The 12759-nt window shown below is 44.1% G+C and overlaps 1 protein-coding gene across 4 annotated transcripts; it reads left to right on the top strand.

The window, feature by feature from the left end:
* Positions 1-1646: 1646 nt before the first annotated feature.
* Positions 1647-12757, top strand: LOC109895979 (acyl-CoA dehydrogenase family member 11). Of its 4 annotated transcripts, XM_020490132.2 has the most exons (16): positions 1723-1797; positions 2071-2152; positions 2340-2631; positions 2755-2978; positions 4703-4802; positions 4948-5065; positions 5185-5327; positions 5545-5694; positions 5780-5874; positions 5951-6050; positions 6179-6319; positions 6831-6923; positions 8209-8316; positions 11758-11926; positions 12178-12244; positions 12481-12757. In XM_020490132.2, the coding sequence occupies exons 3-16, from the start codon at positions 2368-2370 to the stop codon at positions 12593-12595; spliced, it is 1887 nt and encodes a 628-aa protein (XP_020345721.1). In that variant the 5' UTR covers positions 1723-1797; positions 2071-2152; positions 2340-2367; the 3' UTR covers positions 12596-12757. The 4 variants fall into 4 exon arrangements, with proteins under 4 accessions (XP_020345720.1, XP_020345723.1, XP_020345721.1 ...); XM_020490131.2 differs by lacking the exon at positions 2071-2152 and having other exon boundaries at positions 1647-1762; XM_020490134.2 differs by lacking the exon at positions 2071-2152 and having other exon boundaries at positions 1679-1797.
* Positions 12758-12759: the final 2 nt, after the last annotated feature.

Genomic DNA, 12759 nt, shown 5'->3' with positions numbered 1-12759 from the left:
AAAGGGACCAGGACGACTGATCCGTGTAAAGGAAAGAATGAATGGGGCCATGTATCGTGAGATTTTGAGTGAAAACCTCCTTCCATCAGCAAGGGCATTGAAGATTAAGCGTGGCTGGGTCTTTCAGCATGACAATGATCCCAAACACACCGCCCAGGCAACGAAGGAGTGGCTTCGTAAGAAGCATTTCAAGGTCCTTGAGTGGCCTAGCCAGTCTCCAGATCTCAACCCCATAGAAAATCTTTGGAGGGAGTTGAAAGTCCGTGTTGCCCAGCAACAGCCCAAAAACATCACTGCTCTAGAGGAGATCTGCATGGAGGAATGGGCCAAAATACCAGCAAGTGTGTGAAAACCTTGTGAAGACTTACAGAAAACGTTTGACCTCTGTCATTGCCAACAAAGAGTATATAACAAAGTATTGAGATAAACTTTTGTTATTGACCAAATACTTATTTTCCACCATAATTTGCAAATAAATTCTACAAAAAAATCCTACAATGTGATTTTCTGGATTTTTTTTCTTCTCATTTTGTCTGTCATAGTTGAAGTGTACCTATGATAAATTACAGGCCTCTCTCATCTTTTTAAGTGGGAGAACTTGCACAATTGGTGGCTGACCAAATACTTTTTTGCCCCACTGTACATATGAGATAAGTAATGTAGGGAATGTAAACAAAGTGGCATAGTTTAATGTGGCTAGTGATACGTGTATTACATAAAGATGCAGTAGATGATATAGAGTACAGTATATACATGAGATGAGTAATGTAGGGTGTGTAAACATTATATTAAGTAGCATTGTTTAAAGTGGCTAGTGATATATTTTACATCAATTCCCATTATTAAAGTGGCTGGAGTTGAGTCAGTGTGTTGGAAGCAGCCACTCAATGTTAGTGGTGGCTGTTTAACAGTCTGATGGCCTTGAGATAGAAGCTGTTTTTCAGTCTCTCGGTCCCTGCTTTGATGTACCTGTACTGACCTCGCCTTCTGGATGATAGCGGGGTGAACAGGCAGTGGCTCGGGTGGTTTTTGTCCTTGATCTTTATGGCCTTCTTGTGACATCGGGTGGTGTAGATGTCCTGAAGGGCAGGTAGTTTGCCCCTGGTGATGTGTTGTGCAGACCTCACTACCCTCTGGAGAGCCTTACGGTTGTGAGCGGAGCAGTTGCCGTACCAGGCGGTGATTATGTACCACACATGCATGGTTAGTTGGTAAATCTAGTACAAATATCACACAGGATTCAACATAATGTACCACACATGCATAGTAAGCTCATAGGGCAGGAGCCTATCTCCTGTTCCTATAGTGTAAGGCAGATTGATGTACAAGTACACTCCCAGGACACTGGTCTATCACAGGGCCTTACCCCCAAATGTATTTATTTTTAATAAAAAAATGTATCACATTTTTTTCATTTTAACAGTCTTTGGTATGACTCGGCCAGGGATCAAGCACACAACCCTCCAATCTCAGGGTAGACACTAACCACAAGGCCACTGAGTTGGTCACACATGCATGCATGGTTATTGGTTTGTGGTTATTCTTTGTATTGCACTGAATTTGATGTTTTTCAACTGAGAGTTTTAGATCTTTACTACTTTACATTTATTTCATTGTAGAAGCTTTGTATATCTTCTGAAAAGCAGCTGTGTAGTTTGATGTTCCAGACTTTTATTTTGAAGGTTGATAGACTATTAACGAGACCAGAGGTTGCTCCTTTATTTTGAAGAAAAGTAGAAGGGGATTCGTTGAAGCCTGAACGGTGTGTAAAAACAAAATTACAGAAGGGATTGTTAAGTAAGGCATATTTATTCGTTTTCCTTCAAGCTTTTCTAACCACATATTTTGTAAACGTTTGACAACCATTGGTAGACTACCGTGCAGCAAAGATTGCTCCGTTGCTACAGTGCCTGAACTTTGACACACTTTTGAGTCACACGTTGGCATTGCATAATGTTGTTGTTTTTTAGCTTTTTTTATTCGAATTACTAAACTAAATGTTGAAATAATTTTGGACCACACATGACATGAGAGGTGTTGACTGTTCATTTCATTCATTCGTTTTTGTAGACTATTATTAAAGCTGCAGTCCATAATATTTCCTACCGCAAATACGTGTGATTTCTTATTAAAGGCCCACTGATATTTACAGGTATTTATGATAATTGAAATTAATTATATAGATATATATAAAAATCAATTGATTCTTGTTGAATGTCCCTTATAATGTCTAGGTAGCTTTATAGAAGTGATGGCTGGTGTTTGTTATTTTTCAAAATGTAACTAAAGAAATGCAGCTGTTCTTTTGAAAAAATCAGTTTACATTGTATCATATTCAGGCCAGTGGCCTGACATCTGAGCTCCTGGATGATGGCTGTGAACCGACAGGTCACTAGACACAGTTACCGGGTGTGTACCGGATTGTATCGGCCGCTGTCATGCAGCAGTTCTGTGAGCATGGTTCAGAAGGTCCTGGTTCGGCCTCCCCAAGATGTCCCCGGAGCAGAGGGGCAGGCAGAGTTCTTCCGGGCTGGGATTGGAGGGTTCTTCCAGGAGAGGCCAATGCTGAAGAACCCCTTCCTGGAGGACGCTCTGCTACAGGGATACCTGAGGAGACACCTGCCCAGTGAGGTGTGTGTGTACTGTGTATAACATAATGTTTCAGAATGGATAGAAACTATGACGATGATGCTTTATCTGTTAGTCACTGACGATGATGATGATGATGATGATGGTGTGTGTGTGTGTTCCCAGGCAGTGTATTCCGACCTGCGTGTGTTTGGGGAGCGATTGGTACGCGAGGTGGATGGGTGGGGTCGGGAGTGTGAGGTCACACCCCCTCGGTTGGTGACCTATGACCCCTGGGGTTGCCGTGTTGACCGCATTGTCACTTCCCCTGCCTGGCAACGTATGAAGGACCTATCAGCACAGGAAGGGCTGGTTGCCATCGGATACGAGAGGAGCTACGGGGAGTGGAGGTGGTAGACACACACACACACCTGACCCATACACACTGAATCCTTACCTAAACCCTAATACATATACACTAACCTGACAAACACACAGCGAACATAAAAACATCACAAGTGACAGTAATCTCAGAAACAACTCATTGGCATTTTGTGACTTGACATTATTAGAATTTCATACACCAATAGTATGTGTCAGCTAAGGTTAAATATAAACTCAGCAAAAAAATAAACGTCCTCTCACTGTCAACTGCATTTATTTTCAGCAAACTTAACATGTGTAAATATTTGTATGAACATAACAAGATTCAACAACTGAGACATAAACTGAACAAGTTCCACAGACTTGTGACTAACAGAAATTGAATAATGTGTCCCTGAACAAAGGGGGGTGGGTCAAAATAAAAATAAAAAGTTACAGTATCTGGTGTGGCCACCAGCTGCATTAAGTACTGCAGTGCATCTCCTCCTCATGGACTGCACCAGATTTGCCAGTTCTTGCTGTGAGATGTTACCCCACTCTTCCACCAAGGCACCTGCAAGTTCCCGAACATTTCTGGGGGGAATTGCCCTAGCACTCACCATCCGATCCCAGACATGCTCAATGGGATTGAGATCCGGGCTCTTCACTGGCCATGGCAGAACACTGACATTCCTGTCTTGCAGGAAATCACACACAGAATGAGCAGTATGGCTTGTGCCATTGTCATGCTGGAGGGTCATGTCAGGATGAGCCTGCAGGAAGGGTACCACATGAGGGATGAGGATGTCTTCCCTGTAACGCACAGCATTGAGATTACCTGCAATGACAGCAAGCTCAGTCCCATGATGCTGTGACACACCGCCCCAGACCATGACGGACCCTCCACCTCCAAATCGATCCCGCTCCAGAGTATAGGCATTGGTGTAACGCTCATTCCTTCGATGATAAACGCAAATCCGACCATCACCCCTGGTGAGACAAAACCGTGACTCGTCAGTGAAGAGCACTTTTTGCCAGTCCTGTCTGGTCAGCAATGGTGTGTTTGTGCCCATAGGCGACATTGTTGCCGGTGATGTCTGGTGAGGACCTGCCTTACAACAGGCCTACAAGCCCTCAGTCCAGCCTCTCTCACCCTATTGCGGACAGTCTGAGCACTGATGGAGGGATTGTGCGTTCCTGGTGTAACTCGGGCAGTTGTTGTTGTCATCCTGTACCTGTCCCGCAGGTGTGACATTCGGATGTACTGATCCTGTGCAGGTGTTGTTACACGTGGTCTGCCACTGCGAGGACGGTCATCTGCCTGTCCTGTCTCCCTGTAGCACCTTGTTAGGCGTCTCACAATACGGACTTTGCAATTTATTGCCCTGGCCACATCTGCAGTCCTCATGCCTCCTTGCAGCATGCCTAAGGCACGTTCACACAGATGAGCAGGGACCCTGGGCATCTTTCTTTTGGTGTTTTTCAGAGTCAGTAGAAAGGCCTCTTTAGTGTCCTGTTTTCATAACTGTGACCTTAATTGCCTACAGTCTGTAATCTGTTAGTGTCTTAACAACCGTTCCCCAGGTGCATGTTCATTAATTGTTTATGGTTCGTTGAACAAGCATGGGAAATAGTGTTTAAATCCTTTACATTGAAGATAAGTTATTTGGATTTTTACGAATTATCTTTGAAAGACAGGGTCCTGAAAAAGGAACTTTTCTTTTTTTGCTGAGTTTAATACTAATATAAAGTGTGTGTGTGTGTGTTCCAGTCGTGTGTACCAGATGTGTAAGCTGTATCTGTACTCTCCCTCCTCTGGTCTCTACACCTGTCCTCTGGCTATGACTGATGGAGCTGCCAAGGTTATACAGGTGTGTGTCTGTCTGTCTGAATTAACTTTAATGGTTATCACTGCTCATGTTGGAATTGTTGATTTGTGTTACAAACACAAAACCACTACAACTTGTGATATTCTGATTCATGAACTTGTCTGCGTGTCTGTGTGTGCATGCCTAGTCTCTGGGTGTGTCTTGGCCAGTAGCGGACGCCTTCAGCCGCCTGACCTCTCGTGACCCTGAGCACTTCTGGACGTCTGGACAGTGGATGACTGAACGCAGGGGCGGATCTGACGTAGGTCAGTGTGTCTGTATTCTCTCTGGTTGGTTACATACACTGTATTAGATGATGATAGGTTCCATGACAACTGATGATAATGATACTTGTGTGTGTGTGTGTGCACGTGTGTGTGTCTAGGCAATGGTACAGAGACCGTAGCGTTGCCTCAGAGTGATGGTACATACAGACTGTCAGGTTTCAAGTGGTTCACCTCGGCTACAGATGCAGACATGACTCTCACACTGGCCAGGGTCACAGACGTAGACGGACAGACCACATCGGTACCACTCAATGTTCATCAGTCCTCATTTTTTCAATTCTTTACTCCTTACTCTTCCGCTCATACTAACACCAGATCCTTGACCCCTCACCTCTTACTTGACTTCCTCACTCCTGATTATCTGACCCCTCAAACCCCCCACCCCCCCACACACACGTCTGTCTTCCTCCTCCTAACTGGTGTGTGTGTGTGTGTGTGTGTGTGTGTGTGCGCGTCAGGGTAGTAGAGGTCTGTCTATGTTCTATGCTGCAGTGCGTGATGAGCAGGGGATGGTACAGGGCATCGAAGTCCAAAGACTGAAGGACAAACTGGGAACCAGACAGATGCCCACTGCCGAGCTGCTGCTGGACGGCCTGCCTGCTCACAGGGTCAGATTCTCTCTCTCTCTCAATCTCTCTCTCCCTCTCTCTCTCTCTCTCTCACACACACTAACATTCCTCCCTTCTTTCTCAGCTGTCAGAAGAGGGGAGAGGTGTGGCGTGTATAGCCAACATGCTGACTGTGACTCGTATCCATAACAGCGTGTCTGCTGTGGCTGGTATGAGGAGGTAGGACATCTATTCACTACTACCCACTGCCGTACTGGCGGTCAAGAGTGTGTATTGATGGTGTGTGTGTGTGCAGGGTACTCCAGCTGGCTCGTGACTACGCCACACGTCGCTCTACCTTTGGGAAGCTCCTAAGAGACCATCCCCTTCACATGCAGACCCTCGCTAGGATGGAGGTCAGCTGAAAATAAAGTTGTAAAATAGAATACCCTACTATAACCGCTAAACCTACCACTTGTCTTCACACACCTCCGCTCTCTTTCTCTCTTCTTCCCTCCCTCCCCTCAATACCTTCCTCCTATAGGTGGAGACTCGAGGAGCGTTCCTGCTGGTGATGGAGGTCTGTCGTCTGATTGGCCGAGAGGAGACAGGCCATGCCTCTCAGCTGGAGACCCACCTCCTTCGCCTGCTCACACCTGTGGCTAAACTCTACACTGGCAAACAGGTACACACACACACTCTGTTTTTGTCAACAAGCAGGTAGCCAATAACATTACACCAGAAATCAGAACATAGACATCGGTTAATACTGGCAGATGGCAGTGGAAAACTGGTGTGTGTATTTAATCATTTTTGTCGTTGTATAAATCAAATCAAATGTATTTATATAGCCCTTCGTACATCAGCTGATATCTCAAAGTGCTGTACAGAAACCCAGCCTAAAACCCCAAACAGCAAGCAATGCAGGTGCTGAAGCATGTTGGCTAGGAAAAACTCCCTAGAAAGGCCAAAACCTAGGAAGAAACCTAGAGAGGAACCAGGCTATGTGGGGTGGCCAGTCCTCTTCTGGCTGTGCCGGGTGGAGATTATAACAGAACATGGCCAAGATGTTCAAATGTTCATAAATGACCAGCATGGTCAAATAATAGGTCTGGGACAGGTCAGGAAAGGCATTAGAGATGTGTGTGAGGTGATGCAGGGGGTGTGTGTGTGTGTGCCATCCCTGTGTGTCTCAGGCGGTTGCCGTGATTTCCGAGGGGCTGGAGAGTTTCGGGGGGCAGGGCTACATCGAGGACACGGGACTACCTGCAATGCTCAGAGATGCTCAGGTAGGTAGTCACATGATGTACACAGACTTACTTTGTGTTACGTAATGGAGTAAAGTTATGTTGCTGTTAATGGATGAAGTAGTTTGTTACTTTCAGTCTGTTACTCAACAACAACAGTGGCAATAGTTGTAGTGCAACAGTACCCAGGGCCAGACTACTGCATTTGGGGCCCCGACCTCCAGGGTGCAAATTTTCTGCAATTCAACACTTTTTGCCATGGGTCAGAGAGAAAAACGCTATTGTTTTATAGCTCATCTCATGCCATTGTTCACCTTGTGCCCTGAGGCTGAGAGAAAATTGTGCAGTTTGAAAGTGAATTTCCTGCAACTCTACACATTTTTCTATCATACACAACCAACCCCCCCAAAAACATATTTTTGTTTGGGGGCCCCATGGAAGTCGGGGGCCTCAGGGCCAGGGCTCTAAATTAAAATGTTTCATTGGTAGCACTGGTGCTCCCAATTGGTGCTCACCACATAAAATGTAGGAGCCCCAGAAAATACGATTTAAAAGAATTGATTGAGATATAGACTATATTGGAATTATATGAATTCAGTCTACTTTTGAAGCACATGTGCATTTAACACTATGAAGACATTAGTTAAGCTAAGATGTTGATACGAATACCTGTCATTGAAATTAAAGTAATTTGTGGAATATTACATGTCTACATTGTATAGAAGCACTGTTTTCCTAATGATATGGAGTACATAGAAAATTGTACACTGTCTCTTTAAAAAAGTCAGGTTTATGATGATGACAACATACAAGAGACCTGTCATTCATTCATTGCTATGCTCATTGATCCCCTAAAGAAGCTATCCCTTTTATTTTATTTTATTTTCTTTCTTTCCCAAAATGTTTGGATATACTGGTAAAGTTACCAGGTTGTTAGCTAGCTAACCCTTTGAGATAACCTGACTCAACAAAGTGGAAACAAATGGTTAACCACGCACAAGTAGTTTTTGAACTGCCCACAATATGGTTTATGAATGTAAAATGCGGTCCCGGCAATGCAGGTAATATGGGTCAGATCTTTTCACCTGGTTGGGCTACAAGCAAACTGTTTTCACTGTAGTCATGGTGCAACCATGACGCTATCAAATCTGCACACTTTTTCCTCTCGTACACTCGTTAACAACGGTACAGCGTAGCCTTATAATTTAAATATTTTTCCTAGTCGCACAGTGCTCATTTTAGAGCCCTGCCCAGGTCACATGCCCTTCGCTCCTATTTGGTAATCCAGCCCTGACAGTACCTCTTCTCTCTCACTCTCTATTTCTAGGTGTTGAGTATCTGGGAGGGGACCACTAATGTTCTGTCTCTTGATGTTCTGCGCTGCGTCTCTCGGAGCTCAGGCCTCGTACTGCAGGCCTACTTCACACACACTCAGGTCAGGGTCCTTTAACCCTCTACTGACTAAGCCTTGTCTAAGCCGGGGGTTGTTTTAAGAAGGTCTAAGCTATATGGAATTGTTTTAAGAAGGTCATACCAAGGATCATTTAGCTATTTGATTTTGAATTTTAAGACCTATTGAAGTATAAAAAATTATAATTATATGACAAACATTTTTATTTGGCCTTACTGCTGTTAGCCCATACAAAAGCCTTGAATAACAGATTCACTACATGGAATAACAGATATCAAAAGGAAGTTTGTTCTGAAGTGTCTGTCCTATATCTGAGAGATATAAGAAAGATCTGGAAACATGTATTGAACCATTTATTTTTGGCACTAAACAGTCTCCATATATACTTCCATTCATTTTCCCCAACTGGTACTGGGGACCTTCAGGCCTGTAGACATCCTAGAGCAGAACCACCAACATGTTAGTGTGTAGCCCAAACTGTTGGGACGTAACAGACTATTTTGTGAGATTTGTGGGACGTCTCATGGTCTGACTGCTCTAGCTCTGTCACCTTTCACAGCACATGCTGAAGTACGACATCGGTGGAAGTGGAGGATTGAGACACATCCAATGCAACAACAATAATATCTCTACCTTAAACTGACAGTTTTTTAATGGGGATTTTTTTATTATTCTAATTACACTGAACCAAAATATAAACACAGCATGTGAAGTGTTGGTCCCATGTTTCATGAACTGAAATTAAATATCTGAGAAATGTCCCATAGTCACACAAAGCTTATTTCTCGAAAAGGTTGTTTACATCCCTGTTAGTGAGCATTTCTCTTTTGCCAAGATAATCCATCCACCTGACAGGTGTGGCATATCAAGAAGCTGGTTAAACAGCATTATCATTACACAGGTGCACTTTGTGCTGGGGACAATAAAAGGCCACTCTAAAATGTACAGTTTTGTCACACAACACAATGCCACAGATGTCTCAAGTTTTGAGGGAGTGTGCAATTGGCAAGCTGACTGCAGGAATGTCCACCAGAGCTGTTGCCAGAGAATTTAATATTCATAAGAATTCTCTACCATAAGCTGCCTCCAACGTTGTTTCCAAGAAGTTGGTGTCCAATTGGCCTCAAAACCGCAGACCATGTGTAACCACGCCAGCCCAGGACCTCCGCATCCAGCTTCTTCACTTGCGGGATATTCTGAGACTAGCCACCCGGACAGCTGATGAAACTGAGTTTGCACAACTAAAGAAACCATCTCAGGGAAGCTCATCTGCGTGTACGTCGTCCTCACCAGGGTCTTGACCTGACTGCAGTTCGGCGTCATAACCTACTTCAGTGGGCAAATGCTCACCTTCGATGGCCACTGGCACGCTGGAGAAGTGTGCTCTTCATGGATTAATTGTGGCTTCAACTGTAATGGGCAGGCAGCGTGTATGGCGTTGTGAGGGCAAGCGGTTTGCTGATGTCAACATTGTGAACAGTGCGCCCCATGGTGGGAGTATGGTACGGGTATTCATAAACTACGGACAACGATCACAATTGCATTTTATTGATGGTCATTTGAATGCACAGAGATACCGTGACGAGATCCTGAGGCCCATTGTTGTGCCATTCATCCACTACCATCACCTCATGTTTCAGCATGGCCTTCATAATTACCAGACATGACACCCATTGAGTATGTTTGGGATGCTCTGGATCTACGTGTACGACAGCATTTTCCAGCATTTTTTCCCCGATTTTCTACATTGTAGAGTAATAGTGAAGACATCAAAACTATGACATAACACATATGGAATCATGTAGTAACCAATTTTTTTTTAAACAAATCAAAATATATTTTATTTTTGAGATTCTTCAAATAGCCACCCTTTGCCTTTGACAGCTTTGCACACTCTTGGCATTCTCTCAACCAGCTTCACCTGGAATATTTTTCTAATCATCTTGAAGGATTTCCCACATATGCTGAGCACTTGTTGGATGCTTTTCCTTCACTCTGCGGTCCAACTAATCCCAAACCATCTCAATTGGGTGGAGGTTGGGTGATTGTGGAGGCCAGGTCATCTGATGCAGCACACCATCACTCTCCTTCTTGATCAAATAGCCCTTACACAGCCTGGAGGTTTGTTGGGTCATTGTCCAGTTGAAAAACAAATGATAGTCCCACTAAGCACAAACCAGATGGGATGGCGTATCGCTGCAGAATGCTGTAGTAGCCATGCTGGTTAATTGTGCATTGAATTCTAAATAAATTATGAACAGTGTCACCATCAAAGCACCCCCACACCATGCTTCATGGTGGGAACCACACATGCGGAGATCATCCGTTCACCTACTCTGCGTCTCACAAAGACACGGCGGTTGGAACCAAAAATCTGTGGACACAAAATGTGGACTCATCAGACCAAAGGACAGATTTCAACTGGTCTAATGTCCATTGCTTGTGTTTCTTGGTCCAAGAAAGTCTCTTCTTCTTACTGGTGTCCTTTAGAAGTGTTTTATTTGCAGCAATTTGACCATGAAGACCTGATTCATGCAGGCTCCTCTGAACAGTTGATGTTGTGTCTGATATTTGAACTCTGAAGCATTTATCTGGGCTGCAATTTCTGAAGTTGGTAACTCTAATGAACTTATCCTCTGCAGCAGAGGTAACTCTGGGTCTTCCTTTCCTGTGGCGGTCCTCATGAGAGCCAGTTTCATCATAGCGCTTGATGGTTTTTATGGACTGCACTTGAAGAAACTTTCAAAGTTCTTGACATTCTCCCAATTAACTGACCATCATGTCTTAAATTAATGATGGACTGTCATTTCTCTTTGCTTATTTGAGCTGTTCTTACCATAATATGGACTTGGTCTTTTACCAAAATAGGGCTATCTTCTGTATACCACTCCTACCTTGTCACAACAACTGATTGGCTCAAACGCATTACGAAGGAAAGAAATTCCACAAATTAACTTTTTACAAGGCACACCTGTTAACTGAAATGCATTCCAGGTGACAACCTCAAAGCTGGTTGAGAGAATGCCAAGAGTGTGCAAAGCTGTCAAGGCAAAGGGTGGCTACTTTGAATAATCACAAATATAAAATAGATTTTGATTTTTTGGTTACTACATGATTCCATATGTGTTATTTTATAGTTTTGATGTCTTCACTATTATTCTATGTAGGAAATAGTAAAAATAAAGAAACTCTTGAATGAGTAGGTGTATCCAAACTTTTGACTGGTACAGTATATATTTTTACTGAGCTTAGTTTTTGTTGATAGACTTAGACAATTAAGATCACATTTGGGATATTTAGTTAGTTTCCACAGCCTTTATCTAGCATCATCCTCCTTGTACCAACATTGAATGGCAGGCATGAAAGACTGTTACTATTAAAAAATGAAAAAGACCCTACAACCTCTGTTGATTGCTATACAAATTCTGACTTTATCTGTGTCTCTCCCTCCCACTCATCCCCCAGTCCCTGCTAGCAGCAGCCTCCCTCCCCTCCCTGTCTGTGGCTGTGAGATCAGTAGACAGCGCTCTCTCTGGTCTGAGAGAGTTCCTGCAGGCCGCTGCTCTCACACCACCTAGCTTTATGGAGCTGGCAGCACGAGACCTGGCATACAGTTTGGCACGCATTTATATGGGTACTACACACTTTTTATTTTATCTTTTTTACTCTACATCATTGGGAAGGGCCCGTAAGCAAGCATTTCACTGTAAAGTTTACACCTGTTGTTTTCGGCACGTGACAAATACAATTCAATTTTTGACTGAACATTGCATAACAGGAGTAGCACTTACTGTATTGCCCATCACCTTTCTCAGTTAACCATTGCCAGAGTTGGCTTGTCCTGAGGATGCATTGTGACCCCATCTGTGTGTGTGTGTGTTTCAGGGGCTCTGCTCATTGACCACGCCTCATGGGAGGGAGCCTCTCACTCTGATGCCTATGCTGCTTTGCGGTAAACACACATCCGTCCCCACCACTAGTCCATAGTCCAGGGCTCTCCAACCCTGTTCCTGGAAAGCTACCCTCTAGGTTTTCACTCCAGCTAATTATTAGAATCGGGTGAGCTAGATTAGGGTTGGAGCGAAAACCTACAGGACTGTAGTTATCCAGAAACAGGGTTGGAGAGCCCTGCCCTAGTCCTTACTACTTGTAGGCTAATAGTTCTAGCAGTAAATGTGTGTGTTACAGGTGGTGTGAGCAGGACTTGTGTCCAGTGGTAAGTAAGGCGGCCATAGGATGCTACAACATGAAGACTCCGCCCCTGGATGCTGCGCTGGTCTATGAAGAGTCAACCAGAGACTGAGGGGATGTGGGGTTGGCTGGGGGACAGGCAATATTCGTGTCCTCAAGGCGATGTAGTCTATGTAAGAAGGGGTACTTCGTGATTAGCCTAGTATGTATGACTGCATGCTATCTCCTGACCTGTGTTAAAATAAAGACTTTCTGATGGAGAGCTCTCACACCACC

The sequence above is a fragment of the Oncorhynchus kisutch genome, linkage group LG8, assembly GCF_002021735.2.
Source record: "Oncorhynchus kisutch isolate 150728-3 linkage group LG8, Okis_V2, whole genome shotgun sequence".
Taxonomy (NCBI): Eukaryota; Metazoa; Chordata; class Actinopteri; order Salmoniformes; family Salmonidae; genus Oncorhynchus; species Oncorhynchus kisutch.
This window is presented reverse-complemented; position numbering and strand designations above follow the sequence as displayed.